This window comes from Nanorana parkeri, unplaced genomic scaffold (genome assembly GCF_000935625.1).
Source record: "Nanorana parkeri isolate BGI_ZX_2015 unplaced genomic scaffold, ASM93562v1 scaffold719, whole genome shotgun sequence".
NCBI lineage: Eukaryota > Metazoa > Chordata > Amphibia > Anura > Dicroglossidae > Nanorana > Nanorana parkeri.
The window spans coordinates 776,240-791,831 of record NW_017306987.1 but is presented as its reverse complement, the minus strand read 5'-3'; the positions used below and the strand labels follow the sequence as shown (position 1 = coordinate 791,831).

The following is a 15,592-nucleotide window of genomic DNA, read 5'->3' as shown; positions in this document are numbered from 1 at the left end:
GGAGAAGGGAGCAATCTAGGACAACATAGCTGATTTGGAGAAATTCTCGAATTCAGCTCACTCTCCAGTTCAGCTATGTTGTCCTAGATTGTTAACTTCTCCAAACTCTTCACCCTTTATTGAATAACCCTGCAAGTCTTTTGTGCTATTTTGTTATCATTGAAAATTTCAGGTAACTAAAGGTTTTATTGAGTGGATCTGCTGAATATACTATTGAGGAGAGCAGAAAAAGGGACTATTCCAGAGGGAGATAAAAACCATTCCAATAATAAAGGCTTACTATATGTAATGATTGCACATCTGTGCCATGTTTACTGGATGATTAAAAAAAGAAAAAATGATTATGAGATATATGAGAGAATGCAGTTAAATAGTTTATACATCTCAGTGGATGAATGTGTTGTTTTTCTCCGTAATGAGGTTAACTGAGCTGCAAACAGTGTTTATCTGAACTGACTGAACGCTACAGCATTTTAGGGAATCATAGAAAAGAATAAAATCAATTGTGATCGTCCAAAAGATAAGCAAAGTGCACGAATAACTGTAAACCCTCAAATGACTGCAGACAGAGCCTTCCTGGTGCATTCATCAAAATCAATGAATTACAGTATCTACATAGTCCAATTTATATGGGTTTAAACATATGCAAAAACCTGTACAACGCTTGCAAAGATCACCACAGTTAAACCGTACATGCTAGCAAAAATGTTCTTGTATTTGAGCTCATATAGAAAATGCAGCAGACGCAAAATAGACAGTGATGAGGTATTTTATTTCACAATATAACTTGTGCTAGAATAGGAATGCTGAAATACAACATAGTGCTATAGGCCGTATGGTGCTCAAAAAGAACCTGTGAGGTTAGAAATAGCCGTTATTGCTGCATGTAAAGATGCAGGCTCTGAATGTGTCATCCTAACCCTGATATTACTAAAAACAGGTCTACAACCTAGAACAAGAATGCAGCAAATGAAGTCTGAAAAATCAAAACTTCCATTCTGCATACTAGATAAAAGCAAGTGTCTTGCTAGGTAGTAGGGCTGCAACCAACTAATCGATAATAATAATAGTTGATGATTCTCATTATTGATTAGTTGGTCCGGATCCCCTAGTTCTCTCCTCCGCGCTAGGTGATAGTGTTCCATCAGCTCTGTGTCCCCTCTGATCCCCGCTGCTCCCAGCAGAGAACGGAGGGGACACAGACCCCTGCAGCTGGTGCCCAGCGGTGAGGAGAGCTCCCCCAAACCTCCCGCCCCACCATGAGTGGGAATCGAAGGGGACAGAACCTATGCAGCTGACACCAGGCAAGGAGGAGAGACCAGCTGCCAGCCAACACCTATGTGACTATGACTCTGCAAGCCCCCAATAGCCAGCCTGCTATTGGCGACGTCAAATTGCAATAGCAGGCTGGCTATTGCACCCGCCCACTGCTTGCTGTCAATCAGCAGAGGAGGAACCTGAAGGAAAAAGTTCTCCTTCAGGCCCTCCTCTGTGGATTGACAGTAGGCAGTGGGTGAGTGCAATAGCAAGACTGCTATTGTAATAGCCAATAGCAGAGTGACTATTGCACTTGCCCACTGCCTGCTGGCAAATCAGCAGAGTAGGGTCTGAAGGAGGACTAGGTTATGTTTGTAGTAGGAACACTGATTGGGTTCTTCCCATGTTTATGTAACCATCCTTCGGATAGACCTACACTTTATTGGATTTAGATGTAAAAAAGTAAAGAAAAAAAAGGAAGAAAATAAAGACAGAGCAGAAAGACTTTCCACTCCCTAGAGCACCCAAACTGTCATCATAAATAAAATGCAGGCATACATATAGTGCTAGCATGTACACTGCAGTCTGGGAGCCCTGGGGCATTCTAACATGCAAATCTTGAGTTTTCTAAAAAAGTTACATGCTGGCCTGTCCACTAGCACAACACCTTATTGGACACTGGCAGCTCATCACTTCAAACCAATAGGATATCCTGAGTGGAGATGGGCAATTCCTTCATTTTCTCAGGAAAGTTCAGAGTTCCCAATTAAAGTGCCGCAGTGTTGGAGGCCCCCCCAAGTTCAGAAGGCTATAGCAAGGTATGAAGAAGCACCTGAGAATGCCTGCCTTTAATTTATGTTGGCAGTTTATAAGCTGTAGCGAAAGGAAAGGATTACTTTAAATTATTGACGTATCCAGCTAGACTACTGCCCGCCTTCCTGATGTGTTGTTACATGCATTTATTACAAAAAAAGAACACTTTTGCATCAATAAATAAAAGAAAAACACAAGAACAGCTCATACTTCATCTGCCAAGGAGCAGTGTTCTTCATCGGCATGCATTTATTTACATATCTATAAACACCATAAAACACCAGCCGAGTCCACCGACAAGCAGCATGGTTACATGAATGCCATAAATAAGCAGTTCGTTCAAGAGGCTAAAGTCGAACCGTCTCCGCCCTAGCAGCAGCAGGATGATGGACAGTTTGTACTGGAAGCGTAGGAAAATTCGGATGCCAAAATATTGAAGGCAAAATAAGATCGAGAGTGCCACCCAGAGGATGGAAGTGAAGAGGCTGCAGCTGAAATACAGCAGGAAGCGGATGAATCCATACATCCATCTGGACTTTAGGTAGATGTCGAAGTTGTTGTACTTGGTGCGCACAAGGTTTGTGGTCCGGACCGGTCCGCAGGCGGAATGTAGACAAGTGGTGTGGGGGCCGTGGAATGAACGAACACGGCGGGGGATGGGGATTACAGGCATCGAGCACCCCGGCGTATGCAGAGTAGCAGGGGAGGGCGCAGTAGTTTCATATCACCAGATTGACGGGTTGCCAGGAAACTGTGTAGAAAAGAAAATTGGGACAAGAGGCCGGAAATCCATCATTGTCTTTACCTGGAAAAGAAGAAAAGGTCTTGAAGCGAAATTCTGGCTAAGATCATACCGCTTTCAATTAGTACAACTGGACCAAAATGACCATGTAATGTAAATGGTTTTAGTTGAATTAGGCTGCAGAAATACAAGATAAAATATACACCAGGGATCAATTTGTTGCTAATCACTTTAGCCTTCTGACTTAAACCCACTATAGCTGCGTCACTTCTCATTCACAAGTGCATCAGGTGCTCTTAAGTGCTACGTGCGCCACATGAAGTTAAAGGGTGCCAATTAAAGTGCTGGAGAAATGTCTTTCATGGATAACCTACCTTAATATAAAATCAGAAATAAAACAAAGATGTCAGCAAATCACTCCACCGGATTTACAAACAAGTGGATTAGCCATAAAATAGGTTTTTTTCCAGCACTTTTATAGACCCTAGTTACCTTCATATCATTAATCACAAGCCCAAAGTTCCATTGTTTCTGGCTACTTTGGAATTAAGAGCAACCTACCAACAAAAGGTGTTAACAATATCAATCATTAGAAGATCCTGAAGTTACATCCTGCTTAAATGAGGTTTACCCACAAACATTCAATGCACATTTAAATGTTAGATTTTGAAAAGAAGCACCTTTCTACTGAAGGCTTGATTTTGGCTGGACAGGAGGTCGGTCTGACTGTGCTTCACAAACGTGTTAATGCTGGTCCGTGTGGCTGCTTTACAGAACTGTTCAACAAAAGCCCTTGCTTTTTCATCCCTTTACATGGAGAGGCAGTGCAAAATTACTGTTGTGCAGGTTGTGCTTATCACTAGACAGTTCTATCTCAACAGATGCTTTATTTCCTCACTTAGGCTCACTGAAGAGAATAAAACAGGGCACCTGATTTTCTAAATGCCCAGGTGCTATCGATGTGTTAGAGCCATGCATCTTCTAACATCCAAGGCGGCAAACTTGGCTTTTTTTGGGAGTAGACGTCTGTTGACAGAAAGACATCTGTCATTTCTTATTCCTATCAAAACTCATGACCACATTGGGCAGGAAACCCGGATTGGTCTTCACAATAACTCTTGTTTTGAAACAGATTATGGAAATATTCTTTCCCCGAAAGGGCCTGAATCCGGTTTATCCTACAGGCAGATGTAATGGCGACTAGAAACTCCAACTTGATGGTAAGGTTTTAGATTTTTATTGTTTTCTGTTCCAGGCACTCCACTCTTTTGGCCTGGCCTCGATGGCGAGAATTTTCATAAAGATGTCAGAAGCGATGGAGTTGACTATCTTGTGAAGTGTCTTAGAGCTGGTCCTCCCCAGTGATTTAGATACAGTATCCTAACCGTACTAGCAGATGTACTGTATTGGCAAAAACCTGGGTCTGAAATGTCTGAGTGCTTCCCCAACTTTCTGAAGTTCTCTGTCCTTTGATGACTGTAGGGCAAAAAGAGGTGGCCATCTGCCATGGTCAGTGTCATTACCTAATTGAGCTTTTCAGCCCTAGGTGCTGGCATTCATGGTGATTTTTACCTGTAGTAGTGTAGCACCATCATTTCCTTTGACTGAGATGGCTCTTCTCAGTCCACCATTTCAGGGAATGAGCCTTATCCCACACCACCCCCTGGGATGGCTGACATCATGCTGCCTAAAATAGCTTTGATTGTTGGTAGTGCATAGACATTTCGTGCCCATCTTGTAAGGGCAGAAATCTTAAATATTTACTCTTCCAAAAAGAAATTATTTTGTTAAGTTGAATCCAACTTAGAAAGATCACATTACGCTTTGAACGCAGACCCAATTTTTCTTAGTTCAGGTTTCCTTCCAGGTTTTGGAACAGATCTTTGGTTTGTTGGAGATTCTTTATTACCTCTCCTGGTGATGATGCAAATAACAGGAAATCATCTAGATACAGAACAATGCTGATCCCCTGGTTACTCAAGTAGGGGTATACACGGTTCGAATTTCGCAAGAAAGTAGTCGTTTTCAGATTGTTCCTTTGAATGTTAATTTGTATAGTGCAATTGACTAAGGAAAACAACAACGTTCCCAAAAATATTCGAAGGAGCATGTTGGAAAATGTTTCTCGATCTAATTGCTAACATTCAATGTGGTTTTCCTTTCGAAACTCTATTCATTTCAAAATAGAATGCTAAAAGCGAAAATTAACTGGAATTTTGAATGGGAATCTGCAAGTTTCTGATGCCAGTATCAAACGTTCTGACTGTTTTTCATACGAACGTTCATGCCACAATCTACCTACTTTAAACATCACTTCTGACATTATCTGTGTGAAATTTCTCTGCACAGAGGCCAGGCCAAAGGGGAGTGCCTTAACTGGAAATGTTTCTTCCAAATCTTTTACACCAAAGCACAGAAACTGGTGGTGGTCCGCATGGATAGGGACATCCAGACAGACATTGTTGATGCCTAAGGTTACCATCAATACATATGTGTTTGCAAGCACACTTACTATCACCTGTTGTTAAAGGAGCTCTTCTAAACATTGTTTTATAGCTGTGGCTAATGTCAGGTCTGAGGGTAACTTGGTGATTAAGTATCCCTGAGGGGCTGGACTTAGCAATTTAAGATTGTATCCTTCTCCGATTAGATTCAGGATGATGAGGTTGGAGCACTGCTGCTCCCATTGGTGTAAGGAGCCCTTTTCCACTGACCTCTTGCAGGGCCTCAAGTGAGTTTTGCAGCTGTATCAGGAGGGTTAAATAGCAATATCCCTTACCAAAGGCTCATTTTCTTCTTGATTCTCTTTTATCTGCATGCTGTGCCTTTCGGTTATTCTTCTGAAAGTGTTTCTATCATTGTACTTATGCCCAGGCCTTGAGCCATACCGCCTGGTGTATAGACTTTACCAGAGTTGTAGTACAGTCAACTTCGCGTACCGCATCAGCCATAAATACCACCACTTTAGAGATTAGATGAATGTACTCCATAACAGTCTATTCAGAAGTTTGGAATAGATGTGCCTGAAGCTGTAAATCCAGAAATTTTCCGGACGATGCAGGTATTGGTCTGTTGATTTAAATGCTGAAGCAAACGCTTCCTGTGCCTTTTTTTTTTCTTTTTAAAGCAAAACATACATTGTCCTGTTCAATTATCTTCAAAAGGATGAATCCGATTTTTTAGATAACTTGGCAAGGTAGGCGTCAAATTTGGGGAACTTAACGTGCTCTTGAAAAAATAAGCCTATTCTCTGGGTCCTTCCATTCTCCGAGTACGATGTTCTTCATGAACTGGTGCATGAAAAAACAACATCCTTTGATTTCCACTAAACCCCTGTAAAGTCGGTCTTGAACTAATTTGACCTTTCTTTGTACTTGGATCTGCTCTATAGAGTATATTGCTTGGAGCAGTTATTCATTTTCTTCAAATAAAAACATATCTTGAAGTTTGGGATTCTTCCCACCCCTTTGTTTCTGTTCTCTGAGGCTGAAAGTCATAAGGTAAGCTCTTCGCCCTCTTCTAAATCCCACAATTCCGCCTGTCTTTCATTGCTTAATGCAACAGAGATTTGGGTGACACTTGTGCAGGTTCTGCCTTTGTGGGATCACTTTCATGAGTCCAATAACGTACTCTCCCCCACCACCACCCGTATCCCTGGGTCTCTTATCCATTCTGGGTGCCTTGGAAATCCATGACAAGTCTCAACATTGAGGGTGCCCAGCGAACAATAAATTTGGGTTTTTATAAATAGTTGTGCTATTATAATGTGACATAAAAAATTGCCACCATTTTTTCTACAGGGTCTCTGCTTTCAGAAAATATATAAATTGGGGGTGGGGGTTAAAGGGTATCTATACTCAAAAACTAAAAATACATCTGTATTTCTATATTGAATTTCCATAAGTTCTATACCACTCCTGATAATCGTATCGATCTAGAAGTTTGTAAACTTACTTATTAAAGATGCCCATAGGATGTACTTCCTCAATGCACTGATACAATTTCACTCAGCCCTGTGAATATGTATTTTCTTGTGTCACTACAGGGCCTGCCTTCTGATTTACAACTCGACATATGAACAATGTAACATTATCATTGCTTGCTGGAAGCAATGCATGATGGGCTATGTAGTCTCAAAAAAGTGAGATTGCATTACATCAAGCACCAGGGAATGGGATGCAAAGCACACTGGGAATCCAGGAAGTTGATGAAAGCGATAAGCAGACAGAAGGCAGCACTCGCTACATAAGAGATCTTTTTCAAGTAATTTTTGATTCCATTATAAAAAAAAACAACTATAGTATGTATTCCTATTACAATGCTGATGTTTAGAAAAAACACGCCCAAAAAAAACAAAAGGAAAAATGGCTCTGGCAGTTAAAGGGTTAAAGGGCACCAGCACTTAGCAAAGAAAAGGAATGCGCTTCCTAAGTATTTTGCATTATGTAGGTTTCATTTTTATGCTACTGGATTGCCACTTTCAAGCGGAAGTGTAGGCACACAGTTAAATAAACCTATTAAATACACATCTGTGAGCTATCTTACCTGCCAAAAAATTTGTAATCCTGTTAAACCAGTTTCCTAATCCAGACATTATTTCTGTTGAAATCCCTGACCATTGGCTTTTCTCTGCTGTTGTTGAAACAATATAGATTGGTCAAGGCTGTGGTTGGACAGCTTAAGGTGGCCATACACTGTGCGAATTTTGGCCGGTTCTCGAGGAACCAGCCAAAATTTGCACAGTGGATGCCACTGTAAGCACCATTTCGGCCGGCATCTCTCGATCAGCTGATCTAAGGAGCTGGTCGGAAAATCTTCGTACAAAAATGAGCTGCCGGCTCTGTCCGAGTATTCAGACAGTGGCGGGCAGCCACGGTCAGAATACAATAGAAACAGCGTTGATGGAGGAATCTGCTCCATTTTTTTTCATTCAGCCCACAGGTTGAACGAAAATAATAGAGCAGTGTATGTCCAGCTTTACTGGAGCTTTCTTCTCTCTGCTTTCTCCTCTATACAGCAAACGCCGATTGTTAGATTCAGTAATTCCCGATTGGAAAAAATTGGGGAGATGTGCACCTTTTAGTTGCCTGTGCTTACACTTTTGCCGCCAGTTGATATGGTATCAGCAGCGACAGCATGAAAACAAACTCCTGGTTACTATAGCAGTGGGGAGTTTGTTTGCCTTTTTACTCCCAGCTGCTGGCTATGTAGTAGAAGTGGCTGTTAAGCTGCCCGACTTCTACATGTTAGGAAACGTGCCACCAGACTTGCCTGAGCACCTTGGCCATGTCTCTCAGTCTTACCTGTCCCTCCTGGGTCCCTGGGACCTCCATAGGCAGTGTCAGAAGGGAGACCTTTGTCAGATTAGCATAGATGCTTTCAATCTATGTTAGATCCATATAATCCATCCATTTTAGGTTCTGAAACTGTCAAACAGTGGCTGCTCTGGCAAAAGCTGATTAAGCACAGTTTGTGCTTTCTGGCTACAGAGGAATGTGACCTTAGGGTGATATCTCCTTAAAGAGAACTTGTCACCTATACATAGAGTACTTATCCGCTCCCTTGTAGCAGCAATAACGTTAAGTTAAAAAAAAGTTTAACAAATGCGTATAAAATAAAAACACCCTCCAAAAATATTAAACAAGGCTCCTGCACACGCACCTATGAACGTAAACGCATGCCTTGGATGGACACGCATATGAAAAAGACAATTGCGCCACACATATTAGGGACTGCTGTACACACGAGTGACAGCAATAATTCTAGGGCCGCCACTCATGGTTAACTTTAGATTGATGAGCTGTAAAAGCTTTGAAAACATTGCTTACGGACGATTTTGGGTACTGCAGTTTTTTTTGCGCCTCACAATTTTGAGGCTTTGCATATTTGCTATCCATTTACTCGACATAACCTCAGCTTTTATATTTTCCAAAACCATTTGGGATAATATCATTAGTTTGAGTGTATTTTTTTAAAACTTAAAATATAGTTCTGATTAATAGTATCGCAAATATCCCCTTACATATCAAATTCCATCTACCCCCATTTTATTTTACAGGGTCTTCGGCTTTAAGCAAATAAATGTTTTGGGGATTAAAGTGCGTCTTCGTGCACAAAATGTGCATTTTACTATGTGTGCCCAAAATGAAAAAATAGCTCCAGCAGCAAAAGGGTTAAAAGTGAGCTTGTGTTTTAGACATGCAGGACAAAGCATTAAGGTGCCCATACACCTTACGATTATCGCACGATTATTTACGTACGATGATCGAACCGTCGTTTGACTTTCGTACAACTGCCCCATCATGCACAGACCATTGTGGGTTTCAATTAGCGTTCGTTTGCAATATCACCTTGCCGAATTTCGTCGATTGACAGAACGGATTTTCGTTTGCGCATGAGCAGTATTCTTGTTGCTCATTTTACGTACGAAAACGCCACAAATCCATCTAATTTCGTATATTCCGATAAAAGTTTTCTAGCCTGCTGGAAAGACAAAAGTCGAACGGTTGTACAGTAATTGCGGTTGTGTACTTCCCATCAACTGTGCGATTATCGTACGAAAATGCAATCGCAGACGAAGACGAAAATCGTACGATAATTGTAAGGTGTATTGGCACCTTTTAGGTTCATTTCAAATCAAACTCCAGTTTGAATCACCACCGTGCCTGAAGTCCCCCTTGGATCTTTTTTAAACCCTTCACATACCTTTTATCCTGCAGTCTCCAGTATGTGACATCAGTCCAGGTGTACTGCAAGGCCAGGCTGCGTGATGTCCGTAACAACCTGGATTCAGAACAAGTCGGTTGAATGACATTGACCATCATTTAATCTGGAAGGTGGCTGAGATGGGGAGCATTTAGCCACATTTTATTTTACTACGGGAGGAGGTATGTTTCAACAGCGAGTGTTTGCTGGAGTTCAGTTTGAAACAACAGTGACTCTCTGCCCTCCAAATTACAGGGCTGGGCCGATCACCACTGTTACATGGAGTGAGTCACATGCTCCTTCATACCAGGGAGTAATGGGTAGTTTCTTCTCTATTGATGGATAGGGGAGCAAAGAAAGTTAAGTATGTGCTACTGGGAACCTTTTGCTTTCTAATGGATAGCAAAGCAAATGTTTGCTTTAAAGCAAAACTCCAGCAGAAAAAAATAACAAGACTACAAAAAATGGCCCATTAAATAAATAAAATGTCAAAACCAGCTTTTAGTTGCAATATTCACCTTCATTCCAGAGGTTTTCACCAAATTTCTGCCGACAGATGTCCTCAGTCTGATGGCCAGTATCGTTCATCCCACTTCCACTGATCCCAGGTCGTCCTGGACCCGCCGCAGCCTGTGACTGAACAGTGAAAGGAGAAGAAGCAGCACAGTAATCAGCTCATCTCTCTGCACTTTGCCCTCTCCTATTGGCATGCTGCTTGTCAGCACATGAACTGATTGGCTCCTTGCGTTGCTACTTCTGCTCTTTTCACTACAACCCTTCTCTACAGGGACAGCAAGAGGCTAAAATCAGATGAACTTCAGGTACTTACACTGCTTGCATTAAAAAAATGAGGGGGGGGGGGGTTTTGTCATTTGTTTTGTCTGTGGTCTTCCTGCAGCTATTATTTCCCCTGTTTTAATGTTCTCCACTGAGGGCAAGCGCCATCTTGGTAAGGTAGAGGCAGGGCTTTGCTTCCTCATGTCAGAGCTTCCGGCAAGGAGAACAGTGCGCTGCACATTAGTGACATCAGCACATCTCACAAGACAGTCAGAGGCAGCAGTGCCTGGGATCTCACACTGCATATGGGCAATCAGCATTCTACAGTTTCCCTATAACAGAAAATCTTCAGTTTTGAAGTTTAGTTCCCTTTTGTCTCAGTTTCTAAAGTAGGACGGCTGCAAAAATAAAAATGGACACCTATAATAATTAGCTTTCTGTTTATATCCTGCTGTCGCATCATACGTTATAGGATCATTCACATTCCAGCCTGGCCCACTGTGGTGCATCAACATGCATTGCTTCACATATTAACATGCATTGCTTCAGGGCAGCCAATTCATTTGAATAGGCCGCCCAATGCACCACACCTGACCAAAAATTGCGAATGCGGCATTGTCAGGGAACCCCTCCATTACAGTCCAGTAGCACCCCGTCCCCCAGTCATACAACCAGGTGAATTCACACATTCAGTCAGGTGACACTCCTTCAGTCACAGCCAGGTGACCTCCCCTCTCCCCCCATAGAAAAGTAACCACTTCCCCATAGGTAACCCCCCATGGTAATGTAGCCCCTCTGATAAACCAGTCAGGTAACCCTTCCACAGACTTTCCTGTGTCGCTGCACTTACACGGGGTTTCCGGCCCTCCCCCGGTCCTCAGGAGCCCGGCAGCCTCCGGCCTCTCCATCCCCTGCTCTCCCGGTACCAGGTAACCGGTATCACGCCCCCCGCATGATCCTGACAGCCCAAACGGCTCTCTCTCATTTCCTACTTCCGGGCCGCTGTTCTCGCGACATCGCGTTTCCCTGGATACAATCTCGCCGTCTACCGTTACCATGGAGACCGCCGCCCTAGACAGGCCTTAGTCACGTGACAGCAGGGTATGCGAAAGCCGAACTGCAAGTGCTAGGGACAGCGACCAGCATTGAGTCATGTGTGTGCGTCTTTCCTAGCGATTGAGGAGAAGAGGCTTCAGTGTGTGTACTAAAGAGAGGAAGCAAGGATGCATATGAAGCCTCATATGTGAGGGGGAGCAGGGAGTATAGGAAGCCTTATATGTGATAGTGGACAGGGATGTATAGGGATCCTCATATGTGATAGGAAGCAGGGATGTAAAGGGAGCCTCATGTGATAGGAAGCAGGGATGTATGAGGAGCCTTATATGTGATAGGGGACAGGGATGTATAGGGATCCTCACATGTGATAGGAAGCAGGGATGTATAGGGATCATCATATGTGATAAGAAGCAGGGATATATAGGGAGCCTTATATATGATAGAGAGCAGGGATGTATAGGGATCCGCATATGTGGTAGGGAGCAGGAATGTATATGGAACCTCAAATGTGACAGACAGGGATGTATATGGAGCCTCAAATGAAACGGGGCAGGGATGTATATGATCCTGATCATACGGGCCCACGGTCTTGGTCCTCAGGGTGCATGCCCTAGAACAGTGTTCCTCAATGTTTTTTCACTCACGGCACCCTTAAAAAGTATGCAAAATCTTGAGGCACCCCAAGCTGTCAGTGGTTATGTCCGCTAGAGGCCATCAGTAAATTCTGGTGGTTATGGAGTTCTGTACACTGTATTCTAAGTTTTTTCATAAGGATCACTTCCTCTAAATCATAACCGGAGGGTCGTTCCACGTGTTTGCCCTCATAGGCATCACTAAGGAAGTCTGAAAGGTAATAAAAAAGTTTTACAAATTGTTGAACATTAGCCAATTGCATACTTCAGTCTACCACCCTCAATCATACGTGTTGATAGAAAGGGTTAATAAAACCTCCAAAAGTATGCTAAAGAAGGTGGTCAACGAGGATGAGAGTGGTTGAGATTGCCTATTACCTTCTCTGTTTGCAATTAGAGAAGTCCTATAGTCTTCCTATAGGTTTTTGCCCTTTTAGCTGTTGCATGGCCATCACCCTGAGGGTTAGATATTGCAAAGGAGTGCGACTTCTCCCTACAAGAGTGTAGAGAGCATACCTTGGCCATTCAAGACAGAATTGATTTGGTAATTCTTATAGTCTGGGAACATCTGCACGAGGAGCAAGAAGCCCAGAGATGAGTATAGAATAGGTCTATGAAGCTGTAAACTTTCCACCTGGGGTATTGCATACTTTTTCTCATCCCCACTAGAGAAAGTAAGTGCTTAGCTAAATGGTAGGGACACTATAAAATACATGAACAGGTTGGGGAGGTAAACTACAAGGTATACCAGACAGAAGGAGGAGCACATCTATGATGTAAATTTAATTCAAATCTGGAAAGAGAGAGAAGGTTCACCTTAAACCAATAAAAAAAGAGGAAGGCATATAGGAGGTTCAGATAGCTGAGTCTCTGCCTATAGCTCAGCAACAAGAGGTGAGGGAGTTTCAACAGCGAAATAAAGATAATCTCAAAGTTACCAGGCTGCATAGATGTAATTATACATGACATTATCACAGACCCCAAGGTTTAGGTTCGGCTTAAACTTGATTGTATTTCAAGGGCCTACAGACATGCCATAGCTGAGGAAATACAGATAATGGTAGACCTTGGGGTCAATGAGGAGGCCAAAACTGAATAGTGTTGCCCAATAGTCCCGGTTCCCAAGCCTTTTGGTTCATTGAGGTTCTGCAAAAACTTCAGAAAATTGAATGAGGTATCAGAGTTTAATGCCTATTCCAAGCCAAGGTTGAGCTCATTGAGAGGGCGGGTCTGGCAAGGTTCATTACCACCCTTGACTTTACTGGGAGATATTGGCAGGTGCCACTAATGGAGGAGGCAAAAGGAAAGACAGCATTTGATACCCTACAGGGTTCTTTCCAGTATGTTTGAATGCCCTTTGGACTGCAGGGGCTCCTACTGTATTTCAGTGAATGATGGATTAGGTCCCATCAGCACTTTGCAGTGGCTTACCTAGATGATATAGTGGTTTTCAGCCCTTACTAGAAAAGTCATCCTCCCAGGGTACAGGCTGTCCTGAACTCCAAGCAGTTCAAAATAAATGTGCCGTGGGTCTGAAAGAGGCACACTACCTTGGTTACTTGAAGGGCAAGGCCTGATAAAACTGCAAATACAGAAGATGTAAGTGATTAGGGATTGGCCTGCCCCCCTGAGCAAGAAGCAGGTTCTGGGCATTGAAGGATAATATAGATCTTTTCCTTCCATATTATGCCACCTTAATAGCACCTCTGACCAATCTGAACACATAAAATTGCTTTGTTGAGTTACTAGGATCCTGATATAGAAAAATCCTTTCAGAGTGTGAAACAACCTCTTTGCCGAGAGCCAGCGCTGGTAGAACTAGACTTTCAGAAATAAGTCTTGGTCCAGACTGATAGTGTAGGTCTGGGAGCTGTTTTGTCACATGTAGTGACTGGAGAAGAGCATCTGGTTGTATATTTGAGCTGAAAGCTGACGTTAGACAACAGGAACTACAGCATTGTAGAGCAAGAGAGCCTGGCCATTAGGTGGGCACTGGAGGTTTTGCAATACTATCTACTGGGACATTGCTTTATACTAATAACAGACCATGCTCCTCTAGAATAGATAGTCTTGGCAGAAATCTAAGAGTCACCCGTTGGTTCAAAGTTTCCAATATTTCTTTTTCGAGGTTAAGCACCTGACAGATTCCAAATGGTCTCTCTAGAGCCCACTATTTGGTAGCTGGTTTTCAAACCCACAGGTTCAGAGGGGGTGAATATGTAACCAATAGCCCAGGGTCCAGGACAGAGTCATGTATTGGGATTACCTGCCCCCTAGGCTGAGTTGTTTTTTAAGAGACAAGGTATTGATTGGGCTTTGTAGCAGCTTAGTATGCAGTACGTTAAACACTGGCCGCACTCTTTCCCCACCTGGGGCAAATAAGCCTTCTATAGGTTGAGCCATGGGTGGTGTGTGATAGTGAGAGAGACTGCATGCAGCCTGAGCTGGAACAGCCTGCAGGTCTAGGCTGACCTGAAAGGTCTTATAACTAGCCAGGAGGCTGATTATTTTGTTCTACACTGGACTGTGTTAACATAGACTTCACTAAGGCAAACTAATTTGTTTTGGGTTTGATGTAATGGTGACAAAATAACATGGGCAAGAAGCCCTTAAACACACTGTTGTGGGATTGTGAACAATGTATATGTGTCACCTACATTTCTCAGTTTCTCACCTACACATAGTAAGGAGCTCCAGGGGTGGTGACTGATATGGAGAACATAAACTTGTTTTTTCAGAATCCTAATAAGAACTCTTCTGTCAGGTTATTGTATTTGTTTTTCCCAAAGTTCATCCATACTGCGATAGAGTTAAACTGAATTTCTACATCTGTAAGGGCTCCATTAATCTAAAAGTCATTAATATGCCATGTCACACTGTATCTGAACTGAATTATTAATTCACTCCAGACACTGCAGTGTTTGAAGAAAGCTGTCGGGCAGAACTAACAGTGGAATGAGGTATATCTCAGTCTATTACAGAAAGAAATGTCTGTGCAATTGTTAAATGTCGCTAGGTTTTGCAGGCTTGTCGCTCAAATTTTTTTACTCCTAAAAACTTTTCTAATTTTAAAGTGACTTTCATAGGTGTCTAGTCACATAACTTAAACAATTAATCTGTGCTGGCCACCTGGCTTTTGCTGGCTGCAGAGTCTCTATCATGGGGCTGTTTAAAATAGAAGGTAGGGCTTAGCTCTTAGGGGAAGCGGTGGGGATACTGATGTTGGGCTCAAGTCAAGGCCCCCTGTAAACCACATGCCAGGATTCAGGGGCTTTCGGAGTGCACAGAAGAAAGTTGCTTAAAGAAGACTTCTTGACAGTGGCGTAACAATCACCATAGCGACCCAGACGGCCACAGGGGACCCGGCCAGGACATTCCTGATGCCTTGCGGGCCGCCTGGGTCGCTTTGGCATCTCACGCTGCTGGCTGTCACTGGCGGCTGTGAAGAGAAATGTGCCGCTGTTCAGATCACTGACAGTGATCTGTGCAGCCGCACGTTCCTCTCCACAGCCGCTGCTGAGCCAGTGAGAGCCAGCACCGGCGGTGGAGGAGGCGGGGCCCGGGGGTTGGCATCAGAGGAGGAGGCGGGGTCTGGCAGCAGGGGAGGGGG

At 43.1% G+C, this 15,592-nt stretch overlaps 1 protein-coding gene across 1 annotated transcript; it reads right to left on the bottom strand.

The window, feature by feature from the left end:
* Window positions 1-2,274: 2,274 nt before the first annotated feature.
* On the bottom strand, window positions 2,275-9,642 carry CUNH9orf69 (chromosome unknown C9orf69 homolog). The gene is made up of 2 exons (XM_018564068.1): window positions 9,518-9,642; window positions 2,275-2,875 (listed from the first exon to the last, which is right to left on the bottom strand). The coding sequence occupies exon 2, from the start codon at window positions 2,741-2,743 to the stop codon at window positions 2,324-2,326; it is 420 nt and encodes a 139-aa protein (XP_018419570.1). The 5' UTR covers window positions 2,744-2,875; window positions 9,518-9,642; the 3' UTR covers window positions 2,275-2,323.
* Window positions 9,643-15,592: the final 5,950 nt, after the last annotated feature.